The 16,810-nt window shown below is 35.7% G+C and overlaps 2 protein-coding genes across 3 annotated transcripts; both read right to left on the bottom strand.

Moving 5' to 3' along the window:
* Nucleotides 1-2,640: 2,640 nt before the first annotated feature.
* LOC7494357 (clathrin light chain 2) lies at nt 2,641-5,605 on the bottom strand. Its single transcript, XM_006383959.3, has 3 exons — nt 5,060-5,605; nt 3,441-3,594; nt 2,641-3,350 (listed from the first exon to the last, which is right to left on the bottom strand). The coding sequence occupies exons 1-3, from the start codon at nt 5,419-5,421 to the stop codon at nt 2,853-2,855; spliced, it is 1,014 nt and encodes a 337-aa protein (XP_006384021.1). The 5' UTR covers nt 5,422-5,605; the 3' UTR covers nt 2,641-2,852.
* A 995-nt stretch (nt 5,606-6,600) lies between these two features.
* LOC7490819 (RNA polymerase II C-terminal domain phosphatase-like 1) lies at nt 6,601-16,268 on the bottom strand. Of its 2 annotated transcripts, XM_024599179.2 has the most exons (18): nt 16,105-16,265; nt 15,471-15,946; nt 13,986-14,462; nt 13,476-13,686; nt 13,150-13,307; nt 12,919-12,989; nt 12,659-12,764; nt 12,415-12,498; nt 11,576-12,229; nt 11,424-11,487; nt 10,985-11,112; nt 10,793-10,846; nt 9,983-10,079; nt 9,259-9,494; nt 9,065-9,151; nt 7,869-7,934; nt 7,676-7,749; nt 6,601-7,266 (listed from the first exon to the last, which is right to left on the bottom strand). In XM_024599179.2, exons 2-18 carry the CDS (start codon nt 15,783-15,785, stop codon nt 7,158-7,160), a joined length of 2,991 nt encoding a protein of 996 aa, XP_024454947.1. In that variant the 5' UTR covers nt 15,786-15,946; nt 16,105-16,265; the 3' UTR covers nt 6,601-7,157. The 2 variants fall into 2 exon arrangements, 1 of the variants encoding a protein (XP_024454947.1); XR_002981315.2 differs by lacking the exon at nt 6,601-7,266 and having other exon boundaries at nt 8,970-9,151; nt 15,471-16,268.
* Nucleotides 16,269-16,810: the final 542 nt, after the last annotated feature.

Here is a 16,810-nt window from a genome sequence, read left to right as displayed (position 1 = left end):
AACAATTCTGAGTTAACTTTTGTTACTTTCAAAATCACAGAAAAATCTCATAGAAAGCGAAAAACAAAATGTTGGTGGATGAAATTGAAAAAAAAATGACCTTAAAAAAAATTCAAGCAAATCCGGGTGAACTTTGTAAACTCAAGTTAATCTCTCAAACTCGTAACTCATTAAATTATAGACTTAGACCAAATCAAGAAGCTCAACACCTGCAAGATTAAATGGTGGATGATGAAATCAATAAGTTTAATTTAATTAAAAAAACAAATTTTTTTCTAAAAACGATAAATTTAACAAAGACTGGAAAAAAAAAACTTGAGGTAACCCTTGTTATTTTAAAAAGAAAGACAATTTCATGGAAAGCAAATAAAAACAATGTTGAAGGATGAAATCGTAAAAAAAAAAAAGCTTAAAAAAAAGAAAGAAAAACCAAGCAAACCTGAGTGAACCTTGTAAAACCAGGTTAAACTCTCAAAACTCGCAATTTGTTAAATTCTCAATGGGCTCAACACTGAAAAAATTAAATGTTGAAGGATGAAATCAATTAATCTAATTTAATTTAAAAACAAAATTCCTTTAGAAAAAATAAATTTAACAAAAAAGAAAAGAAACAAAGGCAATCCATGTTATTTAAAAAACAACTTAAAACTCATAGAAAATGAATAATAAAAAAACAAAATGCTAGAGGATGAAAAAAAAAACTTAAAAAAGAAAAAAAAACAAGGAAACCAGTGTCAACTTTGTAAACCGGGATTAGTCTCCTAAACCTGCAATCTGTTAAATTTTAGACCCAGACTTAACTAAAAAGCTAAACACCCAACTAGTTAAATGTTGGAGGATGAAATAATAAGAAAATAATGAATCTAAAAAAAATCTTGCAATGTAAAAAAACACAACAATAATAATAAAATGGATTAGATTTGATAGGAAAAAAAACTCAAGAATGATGAAGTTGTAAGAAAAACAATTGCAAAAACTATCTAAAATAAAAATATAGTAATCAAAAGAATAAAAACCAAATATGTCTGATGAAATTATATATTGGGGATGAAATTGAAAGGAATCCTTAATTTCACAAATTATTCTAAATAAAAAATTATAATAAAGAGAATATGGATGAAATTGAAAGAAATCCTTAATTTTATGAATTATTTTAAAAAAAAAAAATGATAATAAAGAGAATAGGGACAAGATCTTAAAGACAACAAACTTCAAGAGCTAATTTAATTTTTTTAAGGTCAACACGAAAATTAAGTAGAAGAGAAAAAAAAAACTAGAGTCCACATGCATCAAGCTGACCATCATGATGCTACACGTGCCACTTATTCATGGAAGGGATGCCAAGATGTTTCGGCAGTCATCCTAGAAGTAAGGTTTTGACCATCGGACGAAGATGATGCATCGTTCGAAACTCACGGACACTGTTCACGTGCCTCTAGCTTTATTTTATTTGTTTATTGACAAAATTATTCTATTATTCCTAATGATACTCAATAACTATCAAATAACATAATGCAAAAGATAAAAGAACACTTAAAATAAAGGCAAAATCTCAAGGTTAATTATATAATTTAACTGTTGTAAAATTAAATTCAGAAGATGGAAAAAGCTCTTTAATCAAAGTTTAATATTGTTTTGCTGTCAAGGGTAATAAAATAATTATATTATTAAAGAAAATAAAAAAGATACCGTCCTTTTTTGTCAGGACTCATAAATCCTGTAAAAATACTTTGATACCCCTAAAATAAAGCCAACTGATTTCACCACTCAACAACATAATAGTAATTTCACTGTGCGATTTACACTGCTTTTTACTCAACTATTTTATGTTAGTAGTTCGCAAGCTTGAATCGATTTCAGTGAACTGGCTTACCCGTTTGCCGGTCTTTTTATTTTTTCATATATATAATTTTTTTTATATAAAAAAAACAGGCAAACGGGTCAACCGGTTCGCTGTCTAAAAAAAAGAAAAAAAGGAGAGGCTCACATTCCGGATGAGATGGGAAACATGACCTCCTTGACTTTTTATAGCCACATGTACGTTCTGTCCAACTGGAGAGAAACTTCAATCTATTGAGTTTCTATATCATTGAAAAACATCTTCTCATTAGCGCTGGTTGGTGTGGGTATTTAATTATGACAGCATAACAGCCTCAACTTCCCCCCTTGTCCTTTCCCATTTATGCATCCTGATGTGATATCTGTCTTGTCACTCTCTCCTCGAGCCGAGCCGAGCCGAGCCGAGCCGTCATTTATCACTATTGATCACGAAGTCAAGGTTCAACATTTCGATTGTCCAATCTCGAACCAAACACGATTGAAAAACATGTTCCGTTGAAAGTGTGATGAGTGTTGAAGCTTGAGCGTTTGTTTTGCAAGTGCTTGGATTTTAGATGCCATTTTTACGATGGGAATTGCATGGGTCTACAAGCTTGATGATCCAATAATTAAATATAGGAATATGGGGCCAAAATTTAAGACAAAAACAAACTGTTTCCAAACTAGATTGGAGTATATTTTAGGATCGGACGGGCATTTTATGTTCGAAGTTTTTATAGGGAGTGAATCTTCCGTTGCTTTCCCACAAGCCTGTGAATACGACAGAGAGAAAGGAGGCAGTGTAGAAGGCTAACTCCAAAAGACAACGCAAAAACAAAACCAATTTCAAATCTCAGTGCATACAAGTATAATATATGCCCCCAGAAAAAAAAGAGCAAATAACAGAACCAACATACCTAGTCATTATGTGATCAAAGACAGGGGAGGCATCACACTACAAAATAAAACCCTGGTAAAGATGGTACAAAAAGTATAGAGTTAAACAACGGTGAAGGGAGAGAGAATGTGAGGGATTAGGCAGCTGGAGTTGGCTCTGGCTCTGCAGTTGGCTGGGCAATGTCAGCAGCTGCATCTTCTTTGGGCGAGTTGGAGGAACCGTTAGCAGGGGCATCTTTGGCAGGTGCAGCAGCCTCTGCCTTTGCTCCTGACGTGGTTGCACCTAATGCTGCATCTTTTCCGGTTACGGGATCTTTGACATCCTTTCCAGTTTTGGCATCTTTTCCATCCTTCCCGTCTTTGGCATCCTTTGGAGGAGGTGGGGGTGGGATCATATGAGGTGGGGGTGTATGTTTCAGCTTAACAAGTATCTGTCGCAACCTTGAAAGATCAGTGGGTTTTCCTGGCTTCGGGCCCTGGATAACAGTAACTGATGGCTTCTTATCTTGATCCTTCTCTTTCTTGCCTCTCCTCTTCTCAATATTAGGAACTTCACGAGGAATGATCTCAGCTATTGCTTTCCAGTACTGTTTGTCGGCTTCTTTGTGGAATTTCTCTTGATTGGCTAAGTACAACTATTCCGTACAAATACTCGTCATCAAAACATGGCAACTGGTACATTATGCGCAAAAATCTAGCAAATTCAAAGCTCTTAGAAAAATTACCTTCTCTCTTTCTCTGTTAGTAGCTATGTTGGTCTCAATATTGAGCTTCCTCTTCTCATAGAAACCTCGTATATACTCGTCCGCTTCTTCAATTATCTGTTTCCTCATCTCCTTCTCTCTCATCTCCTTTTCCTCAAGATGCATGGCATTTTGACTGCCAACCCAAACGGATCATAAATTTGATAAGCAGAAAAGTTTGAGATAATTGTAATATGTTATTTTATGAAACAGGATCTGTTCCTATTCGAATAGCAAATAACTGGATATTTTTTACTGCCCAACCCAAACAGGTAATAAATTTGACGAGCAGAAAATCTCAAGAGAATTGTGAATGTACATGCTGATAATATTTTATGAACAGTGAGTGTTTTGACAAGACGAGCATCATAACAGCAACTTCAGAGACAAGTAATCTCTCCGAGGAGAATTTCACTGCTTCTGAAAATCATTCAAAATTTCTAACTTATGGCAGATTCGTAGCAGGCTTCCTACAGTACTTCAATATGCCAGATATTAAATCCATCTTGGCTGAATAATTGCAAAGAAACATGTTTGCTACCTGGAAATAGATAGATGCAACAACCAACAAGAAACAAGCAAAGATTTCTTTTCATCATCACATCATCCTTCCACTATAAATACCTTGTCAAAGGAGGATAGCATACCATCCGGTAATTTGTAGTTTACAACCACGCTTCAACCCACATAGCAGAGTGAAAAACTACACAGACACAGGAATGTCCTAAGAAGTATAGAAACAAAATCCTAAATCAAGGAAATCATCCAACTTGTATAACCCCAGCTACTTCCATTAGAGAATCAACAAAATAGGCACCTCAATAAATGCATAGGTTAAGATAAAAAGTTGACTAATTGCCAATGAACCATCAACTTACAATTCAAATATATAATATAACCACAACTCAATTCCAATTGATTCAACCAGCAACCCTCTCATAATTCAGTCCCTGATAGCACTGAGGCACTTGCTGCTCAAAGACAATCTCTCTCAACTCAAAACCTAAAACTACTGATCAAAGTTTAAAAAATCTCAGGCATTGAACTGCAGTGTCAATCTCACAAGACATAATCGGAACCAGAGATTAGATCACCAAAATTGGTACCTTAATCTTCCTATATTGCCCCCACTAGCTAATAACATCTAAAAGATAGCATTAAATTAAGCTCCTAACCATCAACTAACCTATAAAATACTCTCCCGAAAACAAATCAGTCAATTCACAGTCACATGCTGCTGCCATAAATGAATCACCAAGCCCACTTAAATAGGCCCCAAAACAATCTCATACATCAGGATGAAACAACTGACTGATCGGAAATGGTAAGTTGAAGCTCAACAGATATAGATTCGAGGAGCATTCCTCGCCATAACTCCACTGAACTCACGCGACACCAAGATCAGCACCGTAATCTACTTCCATAAACTCTAATAAGTACATAAACTTGTGCAGATCGCATTAAATTAAGTTCTAAATCATCAATTAACACTAAAGTCTAAAGCTAACCACTTGCTATAAACAGATCAATCAATTTACTTCTACTATAGAGAAACCAGCAGATCTAAAGATTAAACAAATTAATGGAAAAAAAAATCTCACCGACGCCACTCGCGAAGAGCATAACCTTCCTCAGGCTCCATTTCAGTAGGTGGAGGAAGGATCGGTCCATCACTCACAAAAACGTCGTCGTCCGCTCCATTATATCCATTACCATTCCCGTTCTCTACATGCACCGATCCGAACGGACTCTGATGAGAGAAATCCGGATCCGCATCAGATCCAAACCCGAACACATCAGGAGAACCACTCACGTGATCGACGGAGACATCTCCGCCGGGGAAATCACCAGGACCGGCGGCGGTGGAGTAAGAGGCGAAGTTGGAGTAGCTCTCGTCGTCTACTCCATCGAAAGAAGTGTGACTTGAAGCTTGAATGACTTCAAATGCATCAAAGGCAGCCATTTAAACTGATTGCGTGTTTCTCTCTCTAAAAAGCAAGAAATATAGTCTCTCTCTCTCTCTCTAGAAATTGCAATGAACCGGTGGTTTGTTTCCTTAGTTCGATTTTTGTTTCTCTCTCTATCTGTGTTTTAGCCTTAGCCGAGCAAGCTGGGGTAGCTTTGAAGGGAAGGGCTGTTTACTTCGCCTTTTTTGACCTTTTATATACTACTTTTGAGCGGTGACGACTTACTGACTGTCTGACGACAGAAAAGAAAAGAGGGAAACGAAAGGATTTTACTTACTTTTACCACCTCTTACCATTAATTGCGTTTCTTAAAAATATTTTTGATATTAATGTATTAATTTTTTTATTTTTATTTTTGTTATTAATATATTAAAATTATTAAAAATACTAAAAAAATGAATTTTATATTTTTTAAGATAGATGTAAATAGGCTCGAAGTGAAAAAAATAATAATAAAAATGGTGGCAAGGCTGGCAACCGAAAACGACGTTGTTTTTCGTAACTTTAAAAGGGTAAAAGAAGAGGCATTGTCAATTACGGCGATCCATGTGCAATGGATGGCAAAAATTAGCTAGCCTCCCGAGCTAATGGAGGTAATTAACTTCCGGGAAATAGGTTCTGTTTTTTTAAATGTTTTTTTTAATTAAATTAATATTTTTATAGTTTTAATGTATTAATATCAAAAATAAAATAAAATATTAAAAAAATAATATAATTTTAATTGAAAAGTAATTTTAAACCACAAGCCTACTGAAAATATTTTGTTTCGTTACAAAAATATAAGTAAATAATGTGAAAATAAATATACCACATTACGGAGGGGAATTTATTTATAAATAAAGCGTAAACATAAATAAAATTGCAGTGATTCTTTTTATTGTTCTATTATTTATTTAGAAGAAAGAAAAACGAATCTCTGTAATTATTTAAAATCAAGAAGCTATTCCATTAGTAGGACAATAGAATGAATCATGTTGAAGTCTCGAGTCGCAATTCAAGATAGCTTCCCTGCAATTTTGTTTTAATGGCAAGAACAGATATTGAGCTGGATATTTATCCTCTATCCATTGCTTTACAGAGCAAGAAAATTACCACTTCGCGCACGTCGTTTCATATACGGGTGGCCAAAACCGTTTCCACAATCATCAGGGGGACAGGGAAATGGACAAGAGAGATTGAAAACTTTCACCCCATTTGAACAAATGAAGTTCTACATTTGCTAGGTTAAAACTCAGGATCCAACTTGACCTGGTAAAGTGGAGACAGCCAACATAACCGGGTGGTTAGATTTTACATCTACAGTGTCAACGGTGGGTCGGAGCAGATACTCTGAGCATATAGCCAGAAAACACTCCCCCATCATCAAGTTTTGACTCGGGTTAAACATGTAAACATCATAAACAGTCCGGACCAAGGCAGCGGCAGCATTGACCGCACAACAATAATCGGGGGTATGTAGCCCTGCCTTTCTTGATGCACGAGCCTTCTGTGCATTCCGGAGCAGCGGATACTTGATTCGGAGAAAGAGGCAGAAATCACAAATATTTGAACATCACAGAATTGCAGTCACTTGGAAAAAATTCTGCAATAAGATTGGTCAGGTGGGGGAGCTCTTCTTGGCTTCATTTTATACGTAGCAAAAGACTTGACCAACAATTCAACTGGTGGCTCGAGATCAACGCAATCCGCGGTTCTGTTCAACAAAGTGGGAAAAGGAATTACTTTATGGTCTTCAAGGAACAGGAGAAGCATTCTTGTGATATCTAGCAGAAGAGGGCATGCGCTGCAGAACCCGTGGGAACTCTTGCTTTAGACGTTTATTTGGCATCCCTTGCATTAGCCTGTTGCATTATAAAAAACAATAATTAAGAAAACATAAACAAAGAAAATAAAATGCAAGCTGGAAACTCAAACTCTGTGCGGAGATGATTTTTGGACTAGTAAATCACAAACAAAAGAGAAGAGTCGTCTACTCGTTATTCAACAATGGCATGGAAAGACGAGCAAAGCATGGAACTTTAAGGACAAGGTTGTAATGTCTACTTTTCATACATTTCATCTTTCCGATTGGTTGTCAATTTTGTAGTGCAGAGCCATAACGGCAGTTAGCAACAATAATCTTAATACATGCCAGGGGGTGAAGATTAAAAAACAAAATGGAATAGTGCATATCAGGACATGGTATTTTGTGGTAGCATACAGAACATTGACAACTAATTGTTAAAATAAGCAAAATATACAATCACAAACCTAGGGGAACCCTGACGTTTTGGTGTGTATTGACCAAACATTGTTCTTAGACTTCCAAGGGCCTTTTCAGCAGCCTGGGGAAAAGAATGTTCGGGTGCTCAGACAGATAAAATTAAGGTATACAAATATTTATGAAAGAAGAGAGAAATATTAGTCTCACAAAAAATGATTCTGTATATGGAACAATGCATACCTGCATCTTAGCTTCATCCCATGTCAACCCAATACCCTTCCCCAGAACTTGTCCATCTATTTCAACCTAGGTGTGATAAAAAAAAGTAGTACTTTATCAGAGCTGAGTTGGAAAATGATTGATAATGATGAGGGCTGAAAGTCATGTAACAAGCACAAAAAAAATAAAAAAAATAAAAAAAAGCAAAAGTTTTCTTCTACTTGAAACAAACCACATAATTATCAATTTGTACTGCTCAAACAAGAAACAACCTTTGCTGTTTCAGTTGGCTTAAATTCTCCAAACACTTATAGAACTTCAATAGCCTAGCATCTTACTTCTTTGTTCTTACACAAGTAAATATCAATCCTTCTACCCATGACCAAGGGATAACCACACAGATTAATGTGCAAAATGAAGTCCAGGACAACATTAAATTTCAAAATGTCAATCCAAGACGAACGGGATTCTGGTTCTAAATTCTTACCTGTGAGTTTATCCTATAAAATACAAGACCCCTAATTGAGATAGTTTCCTTGAGATGAAAAAAGGTATTCTATAAAAACTGCCTGCAACTTAATTGGCTGGAACTGTCAAGATCAAGTGAATAATTAAAGTGCAAATATAAATATAAAAAGGAAAAGATACCTTCTTGATGTGGATGACAAAAGAATAAGATTTATGTGTTTTTTTAAATTCTGGAATGCAGGGGTATTTTAGTAATTTTCAAGCTTGCTGGAAAATCTGGAAATTGTCTAGGTCTAGGCTTTATTTCTGTTTAGTGTTACATTTAATAGTCCTCAAGTTATTAGGCTTTCCTATTCTAAATAGGAATAGTTATGCTGGAGGTTTAGGAATCCATGTCCTTGTTGGATTTGGACTACTAAAACTCTATAATAAGCACGTAGGCTTTCAATATTTTAATAAAAGTTATTGAATAAAATTCCAGCAATTTGCTTTAGTTTGTGTGACTCAATCTCCCTTAGATGTGATTCCTAAGAACCCTAGATGTGAAGCTTAGGTTTTTCTATCCTCTAGGTGAGAAACCCTATTAGTGCGACTCTGATAGTTTCTACAATTTCCATTATACAAAACCCACCAATCTAACCTTAAAACACTCACCAATATAGCCCCTGAAAGTCAGATCCAGAACATCCCCTAAGCTGTCTTGCATCACTTCTCAAACTTCAAAGTAAAATGCGTGTTCAAATACAAACCTGTGCATGTACCTCCTCTCCCGGTATTGAATTAGTTGAAAGTGGAGTCTGTGCCAGAAAATTTACCCCAAGACCCTCCGTCATGCACTGAAGACAATCAAGACATTAAATGCCAATCCATGACATTTCAGTGATAAAAAATCTTAATAGCCATTGAAACATGGTAGATGCATGACTAGCTCCTTGGAACTTACAAATTCTTTGAGTGCAGTGACCGAACCCATTGATTTCTTAGAGCCTTCCAGCCTTTGATCCAGAAGTCTGGATGGCTCTGAAGTAGCTGAATACGTAATGTTCTCATCTTTCAGCAATGGTTGATTCCCAAAAGAATTCATATCACCCAAGAAACCATTATCATTTGCACTAGGATATCTACTTGAATCCCCAAGCATGGGCCCAGAATCAGGCTTCACACGTGACATATATATGCCTGCAGAAATATTGTCATCAGCATCACAGAGCAAAGATGTTTGGACAAGAGGAATTTCCACCGTAAAGGATGTTGGAGCATCAAATTTTAAGAACATTGCCCATGCAAAATAATGTATGAGACACATGCTATGTTAATATTAACAAAGTACATCATACAGCATGTTTCAAGACAATAGCACACTGGCATAGAATCAGTTCAACCTCACTTCTGATTTAGACCATAAGCTCAGAGCAAATTCAAGCCCAAGGTACTGAATAGCTACAGTCTAGATTCCATGCTATAAGCATCAGTTACGATGGTAAGCACCAATATAGCAAACAATAAATTCTGTTCAGAGCTCAGCTGAGCAGTTGTATGATACACAGGACAGGCACAACATAGACAATGCACAAATGACAAGACATGCTAAAAATCAGACAGCTGATTCAATTCAATGACCTTGTGTACTAACGAGTAATAAGAAATATCATGGTATGAAATCTTACCAGCTAACTTCTTAATAGAACCCTCAGCTGCCTGGCGTTGGGCTTCCCTTCTTGTTTTACCAGTTCCTTCACCAACTTTCTCTCCTACAAACCAAGTCTGGGAAAATAAACAAGAAGAAGAACAGGAGGGTTAGGCAGCCATACCATTTCTCTATTCAGGTAAATTAGGTCCTTTTGGACTCCTAATTTTTTTTTAATCATAAGACACAGGATGATACCAGTTATGAACTAAAAGAACATATCAGATTTTACAGTTTCATACAGCTCCCTAATAAACCACATGGAGCTGGTAAATCCTTTAATATTCTCATTCTTCAAGGCATTAGGCCCATTGGGTTCCATGTAAGGTGACTGTGTCCTCATATTAGAAAAGAGTTATCATTTGGCTAAGCTTGGTAGTAACTAGGCTATAAAGCAATGCCATCATAATTCTATCTCCATTTGGTCATTTACTTTGACTGGAATGCAAGCTGTTTAATGTTTGCTTTGGTGCCAAATAGCTACAATATAGTAATCAGGGATCGGTATACTAGTTGTTTATCAATTTAAATTAGCCTTGTCCTGGAATTTCTTCAAGTTCTTTCACAACCTAGTAACTATTGCGAAAGAGAAAAGGTTAAAATATACATAGATCCCACCTTATAAACAAACTAAACACTGTATTCCACGTACTTAAGAAAATAAATTATTATGCAGATCACATATTTTAAAAGAGAAAGAATCAATTACTTTTGATTGAACAAACACAAATTTCATATTACTGATAATAAAGCAAAATTTTAAAATTTTAAGCCAGAGAGTAAAGAAAACCTCAATGGAAAACTGCAGATCACTAGTAGCAATCAAAGCAGGCCTGAATTCCACCTGTAGATTTCCATTAAATCAAGTTAAATTTAATAGAGAAAAAGGGAAGAAAAGAAGAACTTAAATGGAACATAAGGGTTAAGGTGCATAGATTGTTCAGTCTGACTTTTGCTCCAAAATACAATCTTCTCCCCTTACCTTGGTTCCACACTTCATCGCAATTTCCTGTAACACTTCAACTGGAGTTTCTGTGCTTGAAAAAGCTCGTTCAGATTCCAAGTCAAGATCCCTGTTACTGGATGATCTACTCAATGGACTCTCCTCCCCTTCAAAACAAAAACCCAAAATTTATCAGTGCAGTAATAACATGGAGTGAAATGCACAAAGTAACTAAATTGATAAGGCAACCAAACCAAACGCATCACAAGCAATATTGCAAAAGTCATTGCAACTTTCCCAAAAAGCTAATGGAGTTTGCATGTCAAATGTGTTAATGCAGGAGATTCCTCCGGGAAAAAAAACTATAGGATATTCAAGCTAATGATAGCTTTCATCCAACCCTACTCTTGCTGATGGGCAGAGTGAGGTTGATACTATATGCAATATTTTTTTCAAGAGAAAATATATCACCACTCACCTTGGAAGGAAGGATAATTAGATGTTGAATGGTTTAGCTTCATCCGATCATCTCTATATGTTGCCTGCAAATAAATGATTGTGCAAGTTTAATATACTCCATCAGTTACAGGTAAAAGAAGGCTATAAGTGGACAGTGCCAAGAAAAGTTACCTCTTTTGGCTGTCTTTGGTTCTCATGAATCATCCTATCAGACGGAATATTACTCTCAACCTTATGGAAAAAGGATGGATGGTGAGTTCGGTGCTTTTCAATATTCATTGGATCTGAATCCAGAGGAAATTCTCTAGGTGTTCGGTTCAGTTGCCTTGGGCTCATCTCTTCCTCCACTGGAACCCAGCTTCCAACAGATTGCACACGTGGAGCTGAAACTTGTGTTGAAGGTCTTGCAGGAAATGGAGATTCACTTGGTGCATTGTCTCTTGAATCATGCCCATGTTGTAATATAAGAAGCCGCCTCCTTGTATCAGGATCTAATTCAGATTCGGGTACTTCACCCTCTTCTCGAGCAGGAGAACTTTGCAAGCTTGGTTCTGGAGGGACAACCTGGCCCAATTGTTTAACTGATGGAGCCACCTGAGGAAACTGTGTGTTGGGAAATGGCGTCATTGATAGTTGTGATGGAGGCTTTGGTGGTTGTAATGCTGGCATTGGTTGTTGTGATGCCAGCATTGAAGGTTGTGATGTTGGCATCGAGCTTGAAGAAGATGCTATTGTGTACTGGAGAGACTGAAGAAGCCTTGGATCTAAGCTACTGACTGTTGAAGGAATAGTTGAGAGGATTGCTGAAGAAGCTGAAACTGCTTCCTGTTTTTTTTTTTTTTTTTTTTTTTTTTTTAAGGAGCATAGAAAGAAACCAATTTCAACTTGACACATAGAAGACAACACAGGCGCTCAGGAAGATCAAGAAGTATAAAACAAATATTTTCCATATCACAACTTTAACACTCCCATAGCCCTTTGTGAAACAAATAATACACACATCTAAATACCTTTAGCTGTCTTTCAACCTCAGCATCTGCCATGCCATCAAAAGAAAGTTGATCTCTATTTCCATTTACAGCAGAAGCATCATCCTGAAAGCCACAAAAGATTTAATTATGAACAAAAATAAAAAAAGAGCATACGTCTGCAAGGTGATCGATCGTATATGTATATTCATAATCAGAGCTTAACAGCACATTCTGACATTGTGAATTCAAATACAAAAAAAAAAAAAAAATTGTAAAGACTGACCTCTGAAACTAAATAGTTGCTCACATCAGGAGGAGAAGGAATATTATCAGTATCATCTTCGTATGCAACCTCAGGTATCTTCTGCAGAAGGCCCTCATCAAATTCTCTGTAAACATATTCCAAGGTCATGCTATACCCAAACAGTGTCACAAGCATAAACAAAATTGACTCAAAATTAACTGGTAGGTAACACAAGTAAAATGGTTAAGTATATAGGAGTGCCCAAGTAGATATATGCCCCTTGGATTTTGTATTCTTACTTGAAGAAACCACCTCTGACATTGCAAGCAACATTTCTCGCAACGCACAATACTGGAACAGCATTATTTACCTATGACATAAAGACTTATGATGAGTGCATGCTGCTACAACTTGATAAAAAAAATTGGACATATGCATGTGTTGTGTGTCTGGGTGTTTTGAGTAAGAAGTGTGTGCAAGTGTTGTTGCAATATTGAAGTTTCCACCAGCAAAGTGCTTATAGTTTATACTTCAGCTTGAGGAGCATAGTATGGAGCAAATGCAGGAACAACATGCACACGGGATTGATCCCTCTCATCCCACACTTTCAAGCGATCATCTATCACCAATGCCATCTTAGGATGGCATATTCCATCTTGAAAGACATTGAACAAGGACTTCCTTAAACCTGTAATTACATGACATATGAAATAAACATTAGCAGAAAATGAGCATGCTTGCTCACGCATTTGTAAGACTTTCAACAGTGAGCAAAAAGGTCAAATCACAAACTACATCATTGGCTCCATAACCAGCTAAAACAGTAGCAGCCATCTGCAAGCTGGATGACACTTACCAGACTTGACACACACAATCCGATCTAGCAATTCTTTTGAGTTTATCAAGTTTGACTCTGGATCCAAAAGCCTCCACATTTCTAAAGCATAATCTCTTTCAGCCATTGTGCAAACATAAACCTCAAAGCGCTTGCGCCCTCTTGCAGTCAAGTAGCTTCTCAGATCCTCCCAAGCAGGTCTCAACCTCACAAGCACACTTGTATCACGAATCTACATGATAAAAAAGATCCTTTGATTCTTGAACCAAAATCAATGCACATGTTCAGGACAAACTAAATATTATTAAACATTGTCGAGCATTGAAGTAGCCTATAGATTCCTCATACCAAAGACAAAAAAATCTAAAATCGTCATTCTATCAAACAAAGATCATTACATATCTACTAATTGGTGAATAGGAACTCGACAAATGATATTTTTTTCGAGGCAGTGGTATGATTCGAAAAAACAGCAATGCAGGGAACATCCAAACAAGGTTGATATCACTCTAGAATTCATTAAGTACACACCTGCGGATTGATACGAGTCAAAATAATGTTCTTCTCTTGCAACCGTATCAAGGGGCGAACCATAGGTTGATGGTTGTCAGACAGGGCTGGAACAACCTCAGACTGTGTTTTGATCACCTTTCCATTTTCAACAACCTGATCATTTTCCACATATTGCTTCAAAATGTTCTTGTCATCGTGATACCTCTTGACCTCTGACAGCATACCAAGAATGCGCTGCGGGTCCACCTCAGTGCTTATTTTCCGCTGCAAAGCATCAATTCTATCTTCAAATGAGCGCATTGTATTTGCAACTATGAGAGTTTCATCAAGATCAAATACAATGCCCAGGCATCTGAGGTTCAGCATGACAAGACAAGAGTCATAAAGTCCTGGTGCAACACTGAATCCCCAGAAACATGGATGCTGTCTTTCATTACTCCTGGAGGGCATTGCAACCAAATGGAGCTCCTCCCCTCCCAGATGCATCACTGCAGTCTGAAAATAATATCACCATCAACATCCAAAATGAAAGAGGAGCGTGAAAAATAAATAAATAAAGATATCAACATAAATCTGCTGATGTGCATGATACATAAACATGTACAATGAGAAGGAACAATAATCATTGTGAACAAGAGAAAGCCTTCAACAAGATAAAGCAACATAACTAACGAATTATCAGAACTCGTGCTTCAGATGAATAATAAAGGTTTTATTCATATTAAGGCTAGATCATAACAACCCAGGTTTCTTCTCAAACTAACAAGAAGACAAATGTCAGAAAAGGCATTCATGTATAGTCATTATATTGTCATTCTACATCAACAACCAATAAAACCCTTACAGAATGAGACATAGCCAGCAAATAAGCCTCCACTTACTTTTGTTGAAGTTCCTCAGCCATAAAACCAGAGAAAGACACCAATATTGCAGTCTAACTATCCAAAATTCAGGCTTATATTCACTCAACATTCAATTTCAGCAAATCCCAAAGTTGCCTCCTATAGAAGCAAAAATTCAATTACATATGAAGCAGCTACATCAGTAACACATAATTCTCATGATAAAATTTTCTTCAGCATTAAAATCCCATGACAGCACGTAATATTCACATTCAAATTCCATGAAAGCCAAATTCACTTCGAAGTCATCTGTTCATGACATGTACTGGGAAAATACAACAAGTTCAGAAAGTAATCATTATATCATGGCAAAATTGGCAAGAAATTCAGTTCATAATCATCTGGGTCACATTAATTACTCAACAAAGTTCACAAATTTTCCACTAACTTAAGGTTCATTCACTGAAAAAAATCAAAGTGGGTTCTGGGTCCTTGTCCGAAGTTGTCCAGCGTTCCCTGTACAACAAACCCAGTTAACTGAGTTACAAAGTTCGAAACTTTTTGCTGTGTTTTATCCACCGATTTCAATTAAATCCTTCAATGGGTTTTCTTTAAATTGATTATTAAGTTCATTATTATTGTTATCATTAACTGGCTGTACCTTGTTTTCTTGGATACAGGAGGAGTGCAAAAGATGAAGCGGCGATTCTTGTTGAGAGATCTTTGTTGTTGATGATGAAGTTGACTCTTCCATTTTGAAGCAAACACCAATAGATGTAATTGTATGAAGCACTGCAAGTGGTGGACATCTCTCACTTGTTTGTGAGAAATGGCTTATTCTGATTTCCTTCACTATCTCATCAATCACTCTCTTCTTCTTGTTCTTGTTCTCTTCTTCTTCTTGCTGTTGTTCTTGTGCGTATATTTCTACTTCTCCCAGTAACTCATCTCCTTTATACACCACTGATTTATACATCTTTTTCCACAAAATTCACCCAGAAAAAATTTCAATCTTTACTTCAAAGTTTCAAGCTTTTGAATTTGAAGTCCATCAAAGATCATAAATTTCCAGGAGAGAAAGTCATTATATGATCTGAATCCGATTTCTTTGAAATTGCAACAGGAAAAAGATCTCTTCTGGAGGGAAAATAAAAACAAAATTAGGGAAAACTTTTGTTGTTTTTGGTCAGATTTTTAAGATGAACAGATAGATCTGTAAATTGATGATGATAATCAAAAATAAAAACCCCAGTAACTTCCTTTGATGATGAAGATCGATTGATTGACAAAATTACCAGTCTAAAAGTAAAGGTGGTGCAAGCTAGGGTTTGTTTGCTTTTTTCTTTTCTTCTTTTTTTTTTTTTTTTTTTGTTGAAGATGGTGAAAGTCTGTAGAGAAAAGAAGGAAACCCTAGATCCAGATAGCGAAAGGTCAAAAATGGAACTCCAATCCAACGCCTTGTTGTGGTTTTGTTTGGTTTGGTATGAAATTAAAATATATAAATAAACAAATACAAGATGAAGATGACTTATATATATGCAAATAAATAAATGAAGCCGTACTCTACTTTTTTTATATTCTAATTTCATGTCTTTTTAGGTGTTAGCTATTTTACCTGCCGTAATTCGTCGTACGTTACATATTTTTAAAAACAAATGTATTAAATATTTATATTTTTATATAAAAAATAAATATAAATTAAAAATTTTATGGACATATTTAATTAACTAAAATCAAAACTAGAAAATTTGAGAAGCAAATTTAAGCAAAATATTTGATTTCACAAAATATTTACTCGATTATATTTACTGAATTTATTTATTAAAATTAATTTTTTATTCAATCAAGTAATAATAAAAATAAATACATATATAATTTATTGAATAAAATAAAATAAAAATATTATGCAACCCTTTAATATTTTATTAATTGATAATTGTGAGAAAACCCAAAACAAATTTTGCAAATAAATTTTCATTTTATAAAATATGTTATGTCGAT

This window comes from Populus trichocarpa, chromosome 4 (assembly GCF_000002775.5).
Source record: "Populus trichocarpa isolate Nisqually-1 chromosome 4, P.trichocarpa_v4.1, whole genome shotgun sequence".
NCBI lineage: Eukaryota > Viridiplantae > Streptophyta > Magnoliopsida > Malpighiales > Salicaceae > Populus > Populus trichocarpa.
The sequence above is the reverse complement of the archived record's forward strand: the minus strand, read 5'-3'. Positions and strand labels throughout refer to the sequence as shown.

Coding starts and splice junctions, on each gene's coding strand:
- LOC7494357 (XM_006383959.3), bottom strand. CDS start 5,421: ATGGCTGCCTTTGATGCATTTGAAGTCATTCAAGCTTCAAGTCACACT. Junction 3,595..5,059: donor GCTCTTCGCGAGTGGCGTCG/GTGAGATTTTTT, acceptor TTGGGTTGGCAG/TCAAAATGCCATGCATCTTG. Junction 3,351..3,440: donor CTAACAGAGAAAGAGAGAAG/GTAATTTTTCTA, acceptor TGTACGGAATAG/TTGTACTTAGCCAATCAAGA.
- LOC7490819 (XM_024599179.2), bottom strand. CDS start 15,785: ATGTATAAATCAGTGGTGTATAAAGGAGATGAGTTACTGGGAGAAGTA. Junction 12,230..12,414: donor AGGTTGAAAGACAGCTAAAG/GTATTTAGATGT, acceptor AAAAAAAAACAG/GAAGCAGTTTCAGCTTCTTC. Junction 10,847..10,984: donor CGATGAAGTGTGGAACCAAG/GTAAGGGGAGAA, acceptor GGAAATCTACAG/GTGGAATTCAGGCCTGCTTT.